The sequence below is a fragment of the Patella vulgata genome, chromosome 3, assembly GCF_932274485.2.
Source record: "Patella vulgata chromosome 3, xgPatVulg1.2, whole genome shotgun sequence".
Taxonomy (NCBI): Eukaryota; Metazoa; Mollusca; class Gastropoda; family Patellidae; genus Patella; species Patella vulgata.
Genome location: NC_065881.2, coordinates 58,374,935 through 58,391,529, shown reverse-complemented (window position 1 = coordinate 58,391,529; position 16,595 = coordinate 58,374,935). Strand labels below are relative to the sequence as shown.

The 16,595-nt window shown below is 30.5% G+C and overlaps 1 protein-coding gene across 5 annotated transcripts in view; it reads left to right on the top strand.

Annotated features, from left to right (window-relative positions):
• The window catches only part of LOC126816540 (protein spire homolog 1), a 50,217-nt gene that overhangs the window by 25,557 nt on the left and 8,065 nt on the right, over positions 1-16,595 (top strand). For 2 of the 5 annotated variants that reach the window (XM_050543184.2, XM_050543185.2), the window contains 7 exons: positions 2,926-2,991; positions 3,360-3,518; positions 4,437-4,523; positions 7,823-7,940; positions 12,623-12,732; positions 13,184-13,295; positions 13,969-14,438. In XM_050543184.2, coding sequence (XP_050399141.1) covers positions 2,926-2,991; positions 3,360-3,518; positions 4,437-4,523; positions 7,823-7,940; positions 12,623-12,732; positions 13,184-13,295; positions 13,969-14,438 — 1,122 coding nt within the window. The remainder of the gene's footprint in view (positions 1-2,925; positions 2,992-3,359; positions 3,519-4,436; positions 4,524-7,822; positions 7,941-12,622; positions 12,733-13,183; positions 13,296-13,968; positions 14,439-16,595) is intronic. The other 3 variants (XM_050543188.2, XM_050543186.2, XM_050543187.2) reach the window with 3 other exon arrangements.

Genomic DNA, 16,595 nt, shown 5'->3' with positions numbered 1-16,595 from the left:
TTATTTAAAAAATTTGTCTTTTTTATAAAATTGATGGATTTTTAAAGATACATTATGGGAGATAAGTTAACGAGATGGCAGTTCTCACTATAATAGTTAAAAACTAGATAGTGTAAAGGTAATTTGCTGAAAATTTCAGTCAAATTGATCCACTTTGAGCCGAGAAAGAAGCGGGTGAAATTTTGGCATAGTCTCGGTCATCATTACTAAAATCATTAATATAAACGGCTTAGTCTCGATTATCCGCTTTTATTGATTTAATTATCAACGGCCGTTAGCGGCATATAGGAATCTAATCCAGCCAACATCGAAGGCTAGCCTTGACATCGAGAGTTTATTATGGTCTGGATAAGTTAATTAATGTCTAATTGATAATTTAGATAACATTTTAGGCCTAAAGAAAGACTTGTAATAAGCAGATTTTGCTCTTACATAATGCATGTTTAAGTTTCTGTGTTTTGTATGGTTTGCAAAATTTGTTTGGTTCAGTTCAAACTGAAATGTAGACCAAGGGCTTAATGATAAAAAGATGACTTTATCAATGGAAATTTTATGTGGACATTTAATGCTTTCACACTTAAGCTAACTGACTGTGTTGACTTTTCACACTTTTTTGGTGGTGAATGATTGAATGTTACTCTGGAGAAATTTTTATGATCATGTTTGTATTACAAAATTCATTGGTTTAAAATGAAAATAGAAAGGCGACAATACTAACACACAATTTAATTCCTTTTTCTCTAAAATATTTATCTAAAATGATAAAATCTCTGAACTATATTTCTTTTTGGCAATTATCGATTGTACATAATCCATTGCAAACTTCGATATTGTTAAAGCTGCACCATTAAAGGAATATCAGTCCCAAAATGGTTTAATTGGAAAGTTTTGTGTATGTCTCACAGATTTCATTAACTGCTAAAGACCCCTGCGTGTAAGCAGTTTATTGAAATAAAGATATGCCATGTTAGTCCCAAATTAATCTAATTTGTGGATGCTCTCTTTCTCTCTCTCTTGCTTTCTCTCTCCCTTTGGATTTTTGAAGGTTGTAGGTGATCCCCCCCCCCCCCCCCCCCGCCACACACAATTTAAAAGTCGATTTTGTGTGAAAGTTTAAGACCTCTACGTCAACATTAACGACATCAATAGAATGATAAAACTGTCTTTCTGTTTAATCTTGGTCACTATTGAAGATTCTTTAGATTCTAACACCATGGTTTCAAGAGTAACTTTTGACACTAAAGTAAAGTTTTAACTAGGATAACTTGTCGGATTTTGCTATTAGTTGATGGGTTTGTTGGTGGACACCATAGACCTCTGGGTCAATCATATGCTTAGTGGTCAGTTGCCCTCTGTACATACAACAGTTGACTGCAAAATTCTATAAACTGTTTTTACACACCAAAGTTTACTTCATTTACATCCGTGTACTGAACAATCCTATTTTTTTTTACATTGAAACATTATTTTGGGACTGTTGCAAAAAAAAAAAAAGAAAAAAAAGATCTTTGCAGTTACCATAAAAATTTTCATTGGTAGCTTTTACTGACATTTTATACACAAGCCAGATAATTCGCATATACCTCAAGAGTAAAAAAATATGTATTATTTTTTAAAGACTATTATTCTTATCTGCTTACTCATACATTATGCAAGAACTAAACATTACAAGACCATAATCAACTCTTGGTGCCATCAAGACTTTGTTTATTATCGTTACAACGATAGTAATGACGATCAAGGCTAGCCTAAAATCAAATTGCTAATATCTAGGTTCAGAGTGAAGCAATTTGACTGAAATATTCATCATATTCTCTTTTCATTATCTATTTTTTAACTATTATACCGAGAACTGTCAGCTCTTTATCTAATCTTACCTAATGCCCCTTTAATATGAGTATTAAATAAACCTTGGATATAGCTTGTACAATTTTACTTAATTTATCTAGAAGACATTAATAATTGTATATCTAAGTTGAAATTAAAATTGAATAATTTGTTAAATAGATATTCCCCCCCCCCCCCCCCAAAAAAAAGGTAGGCATGTTAAGGCTTTATATAATCCAACCCGTATGATTACATTGAAAGGTGAAACAGTTTAGCTTGAAGTATTCTCTTGTTGACCTTTTCGCCAAAGACTTAAGTTCTAATTCAAATATTCTGTCAATTGAGGGCAATTCTGATTTAATATCTCAAATGATACCCTTACTGTATTCTAATTAGGTTAAGTGACAATTTACATGAAAGGGCTTTTGTAGGATAATAGATCTAGACCTGAAGTAATCGTATAGTTTCTCAGATAAATATAAGAAAGCATGTTAGTAGGTTCAGTTGTATTTGGCAATGATTATACTACTGTATTTACCTACTAGATTAGTAGAAAAGTATTATGATACTCTATATTAAGTATATCAACACAGGTATTATATGTGTATGTGGAAAAAGGCAAGATAAAATTTGATTGTATATTAGAAAATCACTACAATTAATCTTTTAACTTTAAGCAAAAAATTCCAACAAAACAAAACTCCTTAAAGCCCAAGCATTCAAGAATAAAGTTTAAATATAGTATTTTAATACTATTGTGCAAAAATCACAAAACTCGAACAATTTTAATTCAAGTTATAGCAATTAAAAGTTTACATTAGATTCTATTTTACATTGACATCCTCATCTTTTTTTTAATAGTATTTTTTCATAAAAGCCATTGCGCCCATTTTTCAGGAAGTTTACATTAAAACTAGTTACCTGTTTTAAACTTTTGAGATATATGCGAACATATGCCTTTTTATAGATACATATATGGACATTGATATTTTTTTTTAAACCACACTAATCTGACAGTTATTAATAAGTTCACATTGCATGTTCGTTAAATGAATTAAAATTTCTAAATATTGATTATTTGTTGGTAATTTGTTTCAGAATTTAACCAATCAAGGTGTAGATAATGATACACAAGCTTTAGATGATCTAGAAAGTAGTGACTGGGTAAAATCATTATTTATTTATTTAGCAGTGACAGATCACCTGTTGAATTAAACTTTGATATTTAGAATAATACCCCTGATTAAATTTAAAACATATTGATTCTCTATATGCTCAGAAATTGAGTCTGTTTGAATATTCAAAGATTTTGATTCACCAATATATGTTCATAAATTGACATATTAATTACACTGCATTGATACTTTCGTAAAGATTTACGTAGTACTTACAACAGATCTAATGAGGAGAGGAAAAGAACGTTTGAAAATATAAAAAGAAAACAGTTAGCTGATATAGTATCACATTCAAAATTTCTAGATATTTTTACATGTATTATCTGTTTAAAGTCATCTTTTTTATCTTTCTTCAAGACTACATTATGGGTTCAAATTATGAGACAGTTACGACAAGGTGTCCGATTAAAAAAGGTTGAACATGTTAATTTTACACCTGTAGAATTTGAACTAACACCTTTTGAAATCTTACTTGAAGATATCCGATCTCGAAGATATGCCCTTCATAAAATAATGGTGAGTATAAAGTTTACTACACTACAGCCATGCATTACACACACATGTGATAACTTATATTATTTTACAACACAATGCTTCTATATTATACTTGAATCTAGTAACTTTTGTAGTTTCCAGACAGTATTGTGTGTATAAATAACATCTGGGAGTGTTGTAAAATTGTACTTCCGTATTTGTGCATTTAATATGTTTTTGCTAAATTTTGTGTGATATTTGCAATGCTTTACCTAATATTTGAGAGGCATTAGCGCTTTTAATTTTGATGTGATTTGATTATACAGTTGAATCAAGCATGTTCTAATGAGATTGTGTGCAAAAATTAAAACTAAGCTGCGAAGATATATATGTTTTAACTATCAAATTACGAGTCATAGTGTTTTTTAAATAATTTAGGGAACGTTCATGAAAAAATCTTACTCTTAGTTGTTCAGACTATGGTTATTTTAAAAATAGTACATTATAGTGTATTATTCAAAATTATTTTGCTTGTGAAAGTGATAATTCCTTGATATTCTTTGAAACATTTTGACTTAAATTTTAGATGTTATAATGAATTTTTTTGAAAATTAATATTTATTCAGTTATTGTAATTCTTTGTTTCATCTTTCAACAACTTTAGTTTTGAATTTCCTACACTTTGTTTGCAAAAGAAAGGATAAAGCTCATCAATGTTAAGTTAAGAAAATTTAACGTAAAAAAAAAAAATTCTTCAACAGATATTGTTGTATGTAAGCTTACATATGTCAGTCAAAAAAGCTCTTCTATATTATTGAGAGGGAGGGATGAATGGTGGCTATATAAAAGAAAAACCAATGGCTAAACCTTTGGAAAAGTGCCATCCTGTGTACCTTTAATGGCATGACCTTGCTTGCATTTGACTAATAAATCTATTTCTTGCATGTTTGTTTCCTTTAGGTTAATGGTGAATTACCTCACAAAGTTAAAACTGATGCCCATAATGTGATATTAGACTTCATCCGTTCCAGGCCCCCATTAAAAAAGGTATTATACATTTTAACTGTGAATCCATTAATGTGTTCTTTGTAGAAACAGTCAGTCATTATTTGTTACATTATCTTTCAGATTTTGTAACAAAATCAAAGACATGACCTAAGAATGATTTTAATGGACAATGATTAACATGTTTTTCAAAAAAAATCTTCAAGCTTTGAAAAATTCAGAAAATTCTTCTAACACCATGACTGACATGAAATTCTAAAACACTAGAGAAGCTGTCATTTGGCAGCAGTTTTATTTTGAAATTCCAGTGGATGACATTTGGAATTTTTCTGATCGATGCTAAGATGCAATTATTTCTTGTTGATTGGTTTCCTTATCCTGAACATACACAAAATTGTGTATTCTGCCGAGAAATTTAGAATTTTTTTAGGTGGCCACCCCCCCTTGAAAATCCTGGCACCACCATTGCATTTGGACTTTAAGACCTGTGAAGCATGTAATACAAGCATGTTTTTGTACCTTTGGAGTTAATTGTGTAATGCATTGCATGTTAATGATGTTGCACTACAGATGTGTGACTTAAAAACATAATATGGCATATTTCTGGTAACAAGAAAAACAGGATGGAAATACCAATCAGCAACTTATATAAATGGTTGAGATTATTGCTGTAGACTCTAGAGTTTGTTCTGAAAGTAAATTTAGAAAAAGAGCTATATGTACCCAGTGGCTCGATGTAGTATTTGATGTGAAAAGTTTATGCACGTTTCCAAATATTTAGCCGGATTGAGTTGGTATAAACTTGTGTAATTAGAAAAAGAAACATTGTCAACAAAGATGAGAACAAGAGAGCTAGGTTTGTTATTTTAAATGGATTAAAGGCCAATGTTGTTTCTTAGTTTTGAGATTTGGAATGGCGCTTCTAAACAGAAAATAATGTGTCTGTAAGTTTTAAAAAAGCATACGCCTAATGAGAAATGTAAAGATGAAGTGCGCCATATATTTTACCCTTGTTATTTGTTAATTTTAATCAATAGTCACACACCTCATCTGACATCTGACATGTTTATTTTTAATATTATTGGATGGTGTATTCTGTTAGTAGTCACTTCCCAGTTGAATTTCACTAACTATGTAAGGTAATGATATGAGCTTAGAATGGTTTTATTTATTTCTGAGTACCGTAATTAATTCTGAAATAGACTCTTATAGGAAACTTAATGGCTCCAACTTTTATTAAAAACATCACTGGCAATCTGATCGATTATTCTAATCAATCAATCAATTGTAACTTGATGTACCTGTGCATTAAAAAAAGGAGTTTTGTCACATTAAATTCACTTCTGTACAGAGTAAGAGAAATTGACTTTCTAAATAAGCCAGTATTCAAGTCCTGATGCTGATATATATACATACTGACTAGTATTAGAACAATTTGGTTTGGAAAAGCTGACTAGACCCATGAACCAGTGATATTTTCATCACAGCTATAAATTACACTGGCTTAATTGTGGCATAAGGGTAGTTGAATATTTAGCGATATGTGATCCATAACCATGGGTCTACAAGAAAATTATTCTGTGTTTGTTTCAGTAAAATGTGTCGACAAGTATATTCTAGATTATAAATCAAATGTCAAACTATTAAATTACTTTCCCCTTGTAAGTTTTTACATTTGACTTATAACATATTTTATAAAATCAATTTCTATTCGCCACTTGAAACCTGCAATCAATTCCTTTTTGTACAAGAACAAATTACATGTCATGTAGTGGTTATTGTTCTAGATAAATTGGCAGATAAACTTGGATAAATTCCATGTATGCTTGTATTCAGGAATTCATACAAATTGATGAATTCTGTATTATAGATAATTTTCCACTTATTAATGAGTCGACAGTGACATTTTAGAAAGGACTTATAGTGGTTGTATATATTATAAGTATTGTTTATGACGAGGTGCCATTGGACAGATGTAACACATTAGTAATAGGAGATTCCTATAATACATAACTAAAACTGCTTATACTATTATATAAGTTTGGAGAGGTTGCTATGGATATTATAGACTCCTATTTCTTACTTCCAATTGTATCCTTGACCTTTATGCCATGTTAATGTGGATGAAAGAGCCACGTAGGCGTATTTTATTGCGTCTGTTCTGCTGTACTTGTGTCATGGAGTTTTCTAAATCCAAAAAGAAGGTAGGCAATTTTATTGGCATATGGGATTGACTTTTGATTTACTTGGAGTTAATGTTATAATTTTTTTATTATAATTTATACACCAGTAGATTAAGTGCTTTTCAGGAGTGTACAATTTATAACACACCATATTGTAACCTTTGAGACCCCTCTACAATATGTTATACTGATGAAAATATGCTTGACAATTCGAATTCAAAACGAATTTGCAATTTGATTTATTTTCTATGGACACTGGAAAACTTCAGTCAGTCACTACAAAATATTACAGGATTTTAACCCCCCAAAATTTAATGGGATAAAAACTAAAATTTTAATGAATTTGTATCCTCATTAGTTTTTGCAGTTTAACAAACAAATTAAAGCAAAGTTGTTTTAACAACAAAAGCATCTGTCACAAGTTTCTCCAAGCCAGGTTAAAGTTTCTATTTAAGGTTGCCAAAAAATGTTTCTGGTTTCAAGTTTTGGAAAAAGATTGAAGAGAGTGTTACAAAATGTTTGTTTACAGTCTTAGTGTATACTTTTCTGGATCTTTGTAGACTTTTTAGATGTTTGTCAATATATACATTGTACTTTTTGGTCTTTTTATGTTGTTTGACGATAAACTCTGCTTTTATCTAGGGTATTGGAATGGAATGTAAACCTGAAAGTGTCTGATGTTTTAGAACATTATCATTGATATTCAGAATGTTAAAAACTCAGTAAAAGTGAGAATATGCCATAATTAACGTCAATTGTAGTCTTCTGCAAGACTAAAAAGTATCGAATAACATATTGACTCAAAATTATTTATTCTAACTTTAATCCTTTAGCACTTGGTACATGTAATTATTGACTACCCCAGTTCCTTGAAGAAAATTAGAGAAAACTTATATATTAATACTGGTACAGTTTAGGACTGTCTAAGGAAACCTAGTTTGGGGCAGTCTAAGTACTAAAGGGTTAAGTTAGGAGTTTGCAATGGTTATCACCATAAAATACTGCTGCTATTTTTGGAGGCTGGCATGTTGTTGGCTTTATTATGTATAGGCTACACATATGAACTCATTTAATTTTCTTAATTTTGATATTTATAACTCTTTGCTACCATTGTTGAGTTTCACATTTATCCAACATTTTGTTAATAATATATTTTAGGCTAAAGACAGGAAGTTGAAAACATTACCACCCAATCCTCCAGATCCACATGAATGTTTGTTACAAGATATCCGTTCTCAACCTAAATTACGTTCAGTTAAAGAAGGAAAATTAGTTGGTAAGTATTTTCTAAAACAACTTTTTTTTAATGTCCTGTATTTGACAAACTATAAAAATATATTTAAGAAATACATTAAAAATCAGGTGTAGGTTTAAAGTATATGGCCACACCTCATCCTGTGTCAAAACCAATATATAAAACAGATTGATGAAATGTGCCTTTCCCCTTTTATAGCAAAATATCAAAAGTGATTTTGCTGCTTTTTATCAAAGTAATATTTTTAAAAATTATTCACATTCATATAGATATCCAAATTTATTGATGTGTTCACTGAGTTTTTTAATGGTAAATTTTGAAACAAACATTTTTATTGGTTGATAAACTAAAGGGCAATTTACAACAGTATACCCTCCCACACTGTACTTGCCTCATGTTCTGAGCATTATATGCTAAGAATTGAATCCTAAAGAATCTTTCTTTACTTCAATTACATCAATCTTGGCTATATAATTACGATCTTTGACAGAAGATCGACTGATGAACCGAGGATCGCCCCATCATGCATAGAACTATGGGTGTATGGAATGTGGTTTCAGTTTATACTCTGTATCTCTATAAGCTGACTAATTTGTCTTTTACAGCCAATAAGCCCATAGAAATACTGATACTGTATTATTGAATGAGTCATGCAATATACAACAGCCTCCGCATAATATATTAATTAGATAATTATTTGATTGTGAATAATTTACGATATATAATTTCAGCTATATAGTACTTTATTGTTAGGGTGTGTATTGTGAGTAATAGATTTTAGTGCCACAACTTTGTTGAATGTTAAGGCTCTTATTTTTGTCTTGTTTGAAATTCCTAGCATTAAAATTAACTGCCTATGAAAGTTTAGCACACCAATTAAAGGACATTCAATTCAGATTTTGTCATTTAAAACTTTCTAGTAAAAAAATTTATTGCTCTCAAGATTAGTTATGTCTATTTGTGAAGATACCAGGGCCCTGTTTCTCGAAATCTTAACTAAAGATAAAATCCAAATTTTAGTAGATACTTCAATTTTGATTGGCTAAGCACTAAAATCAATCTAATGTTATCCAAACAAATTACTAAAATTTGAATTTTATCTTAGTTAAAATTTCGTGAAACAGCCCCCTGGCCATTACTTTTCATAATTTGGAAGTACAGCATATGAATATTTTAGGATCTTCTTAAAGTAACAATGCATCATTTGAATTTTTTTGCTAAAATATCAAATTTCTCACGGCTTAATCCACGCTAATTGATTATTTAACATTTGATTAAGAAAACAAAAGTCAAAATATAAATGCTAGATAACCTCCTGGCATGGGTTCATTTGGATTTAAAATAGGGGCATCAATAATTTTTCACTTTTAACAAAATGTCTGTGAGCTTATTAAATAGCAATCGGCATAGATCGATGAAATGTCAAGTCAATATATATATTTGTAAATACTGAACGGAACTGAACCATTTTTGGACTTATAGTCCTATTAGAGAATCACCTTTCACAATATGGTAGTTTGCAAGGGATTCAATAGCACTAAAATAATGTATTGATACTATAATCTGTTTAAAATTCCACCGATATTGTAACCTGACAAGACGTAAGGATGGTGTTTCGCCACCTTTATTCATATAATGGCTTGTTGACATAGCATATATTATAACTTGTTGAGAAAGGATAAATTATATTTTCCCACACTTTTATATAAGTAATAGAAGTAGGTTGAATATAAATATTGTTTGTTTTCAAGGCAATGAGACTAACTAGACTAGATACACAAGAAATTAATAGGTATTCTGATTTTTTATGTGAGAAGATCAAATTATTCTCACTATACAGCGTCATTGAGGCTTGACTAATATAGCGACCCTGTTATAATAAAGTTAACGAAGGTTATAACTATTCATCTCCAACAAAACATCATCACGCTTATTAGTTATGTAAAGATTCAAACAACCATATTGCTTTGCTCAATGGTTTTAAACAAGAGATCAGTAATAATTGTAATAATGGCCTTTTTTTAGGTTTTCTTTTTGCTGTTTATAATAGAAATATCTTAACCTTTTAATGACCAGAATATCATGTTATAATTTTATAAGAATTTTATAATTTATATTATTTAGAAATCAATTAAAATCAGATGTCAATTCTGTTTCTTTTTATTTATGTTGTTGCCTATTACATTAATGTCTGCCTTATATTCTTTCTAAACCTTGTCAGAGCTTATTGGCCAATCAGCTTGTCTGTATTGGTATCAAGGGCTGCGTTTTGTTGATCATTATATAAATTTTATACCCCAAGCATATTAGAGTGGATCAGATGGGTTTTTTAATAGTATATAATTGGTTGATATAATAGAACTGTCACAGCAGACCAAGATAGTTATAGAGAGTAGTTTAGATTGCATTGTAGTGTACAAATCATAAAATGTTAAACAAAACTTAATTCTAGCTAGAAGGTGATAATTAAGATATAACTTGTATTTCTTTCATATTTGTAAACCATGATGCCCATCTTTAATAGAAGATCAGTTTATAAAACTCTTGTTGGTTTTATCTAAACACCTACTCCTACAGGATGTCCGTTAATAAAAGGACCATTTGTAGTAATAATATTATCAAGAGATTTGTTTGTTAAATGAATACAACCACAGAACACTGCCCTAGCGTTAAAGCCAAAAACCTATCCAAGAATTTCACCATCCTATTATTATGGACATGCCCGTTACCTGAGTTTGTCTATTTAACACCATGATGACTATGATTTTACATACTGATACGTGTATGATAGATTCTTTAAAGAAGTTTAATATCTAAAACCATGCATAGAATATATCTCAAACCATAATTCCAAAATATTGTTATTGAAATAATTTCATAGTTAGAGCCCAGGCTATGAAGAAAAAAGATCATTTCTCTTAAAAGATTTTTAATATGCAAAACAGATTGAAGAACATGTAGACATGTTAATTAATCAGATAGACAAGTATTACCACATGTATTAGACAAAGTACTTATTAATTTTATCAATGAATGATAAATACAGCTGTGCTTAATTATAGATATTGGTAGATCAATTAAGTAATGTAGTCATTTACATCTTATAAAAAGATTAATATTACTATAATCATTGATGATTAATTTATTGGGTTTTTTCTTTTCTGTTATTAATAATCGTGACAACAACTGCCTTCGGGTTATTGTATTAATCATGTCTATTAAATAAGTCAGTATTTGAATAATTTATCATATCTTAACTAGTCTTTTTGAATGAACCAATCACTGTTATTCCTTTACATATTTGTTGCTCTTTACCGAACAGCACACATTAGAATTTGAAATGTTACATACAAGAAATATATGGAACTTGTTGGTATAATAACATATGTTTTGAACATATTTTTTTTTTAAATATGTCATATACCTTCAAAATTTGAAGGTATATGACATATTTAAAAAAAAAACATAAACAAATTTTTAAGTCCATTTTTAAATATCTATATTGACAAAATTAGATTTAAGTGTGGAAAAAACAAAAAAAAATATATTCTTGAATACTCCGAATTTCATTTCTAAGCTTTTCTGTGTCTAACAGATTAGGGTCAATGAAAAATTCCTTCCTGCCATTCACTATCTTCTTTGCCCTCAGATAAAATTCAAAGGTTAGGTTCAGGGATTTGACAGAGGCGGCCACAGTATATTTGTTTAGGGGGAACAGGGGTTCTGCCCCCCCCCCCCCACCTCCGTTAAATTTTTAAAAATGGTGTCAATATTGATTTGTGCCATATATCTGGATCTGAATATAACATTTAAATTCATCAAGTAAAGAACCCCAACCAACCAAAAGCGAAAATTTACATGATTCATTTAGAAACTGAATGATAAGTGAATTTTTGATACTGTTATTTAGGGTTCCACACCTGAATCTGCCACTGTTATTTGATATTTAATTAACTGACATAGGTATGAATAAGATGATAATTAGAGTGACTCTTAAAGACAGTTTTTGTATTGTGAAGTTGGGGTGTCAGTGTAGTAATTTATCACATGTATTGTACCTACCGTTACTATGGGATGTGATCTCTGTCAATTATATTAAATGACCACTAGCTACTCTTTGTCTGTCACGTTTATATGAAATACTCTCCTCTGGTAGTGTTAAATATTTAGGCGTGTTCTATTTGTCAATAAAGCAACACCTTAGTTTGACCTGGGGAAATGACTACAGTGTAAACATTCTTGAAATTTTCATCAAGTTATGGGGGAGGAAAAAAAAGGTTTTTTCATACAATCTTGTTTTGTCACAGCATGCTACAATATCCACAAAATTTACATGAACCATATTGTTTGAAAATGGAGGGGAAAAAAGTACACTTGAGTAATCGCATTGTATTCAAATGGGATTATATTCTTGCTACTTTGTTACCATTGTTGTTAAACCAACACCAAATCATTTAAAATATTATAGACCTTGACCAGAAGCCTCCTAAATTTTGAGGCCCTAGGCTTCAGCCTGCCAAGCCCATAGGTATACCTGGCACTGGTCTGAAACACTTTCTTTACATATCCCTCTGTTTCAGGTTTAATCCCACTTTGGAGCGATACTGACTCATAAATTATTTATGCATCATCCAAGGCTAGTGCTGTTATGGTTACCATGTCAATGACATGAAATATATCATAATATACTTTATATTTTACAGTTGAAACCTCACGAACAAAGTTAGATTCAAGTGATGAAGAAGAGAGTCCACCTCCTGTCCGTAAAATTATTAAACCTGATTTTAATCTACTGTTGAATAATAGTTTCGATGTAAGTAAAGATAATTATTTTATTTATGTGGATATCGAATTGAGTGCTGAGAATTATGTGAATAGCTTTATGTTGTGGACAGAGCACATTCATGAACCAATGTAGGAAATAAAATAAATAATTGACCCAAAGCTCTGATATGACTGTTTAGATGTTGAATAAGTGTCACCTGTTTTAGCGTTATATTGTAAGGTTATTGGCCACACTTGTTTTACTAGTAAATGCTCTCAGGTCCAGAGTTTTCAACCAATAAATTGGAATATATGTTAGCATTTGAGTGTCACACATATTCCAATTTATATCACTTAAGGTAAGTCTCAATTTAAAGACCTTTTTTAATGCCAGAAACCTTGGTGGTTATATAATGTTGAGCATTATTGAAAGTGAATTTTCACTGAATGAATTTTTCTTGTAAATGTTACAGTAATTCAATTATTTTGTGACTTTTTAGGAGGATGATTATCATGAAGAAACTGATGAAGAGAAGAAAAAATTAGAAGCAACCATGTCTCCATTATCCCCTGTAACACCAGTGGCTGACAATCCATCATGGCAACAAGCAGGTAGCCCTACATTTCATTGCATGGCAATGGTTACTAGTTTAACTGGCTTGTTTCTAAACATTGGGAACATATTGATTTGTAAATAGCACAAGGTTTCAAAACAATTTGTTAATGTTTATGTATATGGGTGAAGAGTTAGTCAAAACAAAAAAGAAATCTTTGGTGGCCTATGTTTCACTTTCTTTAACCCTTGATGCACAACAGTCCCATGGTTGTGACAATGTCATACAGTCAAATTTCCAAAATGAAACAATAGATGGAAAATAGTAGTGAAAAAATATTTGCATAATTTTAATGCCTATTTGGTTTTAGAACTATACATTTTGAGTATTTTTGAAACCTAACATGATCTTATATTGGACTACATACCAGTACCTAAAGGGTTAAATAGTGTGAATCTTGTAAAAGAACCAATGCCTAATTTGTTTGGGGTAAAAGGCCTACAATTGTCAAGGAAAGGAGTTAACTGTAAGGAAGGAGCTTTCTAAGTTTTCTAGGTGCATGAAAATTTTGTAGATCTAAATGTTGAAATAATAATGGATAGAAAAGAAGTCAACATATTTGTAAAAAGAAAAAAAAAAGAATATACTTGCATCTAAATTAGTAGATCTTACTAACAGTAGTTTTTCTTTGTGCATGATAATTTCATGGCTTTGGTATTATTTGTCTATAGTTGTGAGGGATGCAACAACCGGTGAAAGACGTCAGTGCACCTTACAGAGAAGACATACCATCATGGTCTGTGAATCACCAACAGACGGCAAGGTAGTTCAACAAGAGTTACCACCCTTAGAGGAAGTGGCGGATGAACCTTGCAGCCCACCTGCTCAAGCTCCATCAGACCCCCTTCATTTTACTAGTCCAGAAAGTGTACATACCAGTTGTTGTGGAGTGACACAAAGACATTCTAGTCAAAAAAATAATAACCAAATTATAGCACCAAAGAAACGTGAGACAAAAGGTCAAAAATTGTCTACCTGCTTGGGTGCTATATCTGAAGCAGATGATTCAATCACTGATGTTGGTTGTGCTGATATTAGTCAATTGAATGCTACTGAACTTATGCATGTAAGTTGGAAATCCGCATGTTGTCGGACTTCTACTAATTCTTCTGCACCTTGCCCAGACTGTCGCCCTGTTCCGGTAAGTATACAGCTAGCACTGCTAATTCTTTACACATACATAATACATGGACTGTAAGTACCAAATATCTTTTAGCCTCTGCTATATATGCAAACTGGTGCATTAAGCTACCAGTCTTAATCAAAGACAATTATGGATCCAGAAATCCAGAAAAGTTACATTGGCACGTCTATTTGGTAGGATTTTGATTTTTAGAAAGTATTTTTGGATAAAAGAGGGCACATGAAATTTTTAAAGTGGGAAACCTGATCCCCCTGTCTCACCTCTGTTGATTAAAAAGAAAACTTTGGTGTTTCTTAATTCATGTATTATCTATGTTTTAATATACTAATAATTTTAAATTCATACTTAAGAGAAAGACCTTTTATTAAAATCTTCAATAATGATTGTACAATGTTGCCAACAATTATTATAATATTGAAATTTATGTTACTTTCAATTTTGAAATATGAAAAAAAAAAAAAATCATATCCACATGAGTGACTACTTTGTCCCAAAATTCTTTTGTATGTAGGTAATTATTTTCAAAAAACACTTGAGAAATTAAATTATATTTTACTATAACTGTTTATTTTATGTGAGTATTTTTTTTTTAATGTTTTGTTTGAATGTTATCCGTGTTTATGTCTTAAATTATTTCTTAAAAAGTATGAGCTTTAATTATTCTATTGAATTAGCTATATTAAGGTTGCTTGCAAATGCTAAGATAAGTCTTTCAAAGGAAGTTTTTAAGATTTAAGATTTTTACTGCACTGCAATCAAAAGTTAACATTCATTTTAGAAAGTATTTTTCACAGATTAAACTAAATTTCTTAGAAACTAGTGATTTAATATGAGTTTATATTCCTAATAATAGTGGGTATTTTTTGCTGGGCCAATAATTCATCAAGTTCTTGCTTACATATATCATAAGCTTAAAGTATAAGCTAAATGCACTTGTCAAGCTTTAAAATCTTTCTACAACGGATTATTACTTTATCTTGAAATACACTTTCAATTGGAATTCTTACAGCACTTTCTTTAACATCATCAATTTTCATTAAGTTTCACATTTATTTTTGATTTGAATTTCAATCTTTTCAAATTTGAATTATATGTTTTGTTTTAAAGTTTATATAAGTATGTGTGCATTTTTAATTTATGTACGTGTGGATTTTGTTTTTTTCTGTAACGTGTGCATTTAATTTTTTGTCTTGATTGTAAAATATGCATGTCTTCGTAATATCACTAGAGTTTTTGACGACATGATTTGAACACCCTTCCTCAGAGTCAGGATTAGCGAGTGACAGTCCCTATTGTGACGTCAGAGGAATTTTTTGAAACATGCACATGAGAGAAATAGCTAACAGAATTTCAAGAAAATAGTGCAGAAGGATCAGTAAATAAAGACTAAAGTATACAAAAAGTTTGGGGATTCTTTGGGACTAAATCTTATTGTTTATGTTATTCTAAAGTGTGAATCCACTTTAATTCAAAAAATCTTTGCTAGTGACATTGTTTTTGTCAGTAGGAGGATCAGTCTTGAAATGTTTATTTAGTTTTATCATAACATTTCTACCCGTGTGTCCTTCGAGATTAAATGTGTCTTAACTGGTTAGGTCTGTTATGTTTAATATCTGCAAAACGTTCTTTAATTTGCATTGAAATGCCATGGGTTTTTTTTCTCCACATGGGAAACAAGTTTTAAAATAATTAGACAATATTTCAATTACTGTATGTCAATTAAAACCAGTACCACTAGCGAAGCAGTTAGCTGTTTTGGTCTGATTTGCGGCAGATATTTGATACATTATTCAAATTAATTACTGTAAGGGCCGTCCACTAGTTATAAATATAGGTCTCATTGGAGCATAGGGAATATAAGCATTTAGATAACTTTGTGTCAAATTTTAATTACCAAGCTATTTGTATGTGATATGTAGCATGACAGTTTAAATTAAAAGTTATTGAATAAAATCAAGTTATCATATTCAAATTAATAAATTGAACTAGAAATTTACAGAAATGTATCTGGGCACGCCTTAATGGGTGTAGCTCTAGTGATAGGCCAATTGAATCCATTTTTAAAAAGTTGTTAATGATAGTTAAAAACCATTTTAAATTAACTCCCTTTGTAATAGTGAATGCATTCTTACCAGTTGTAACTGAATTCAGCAT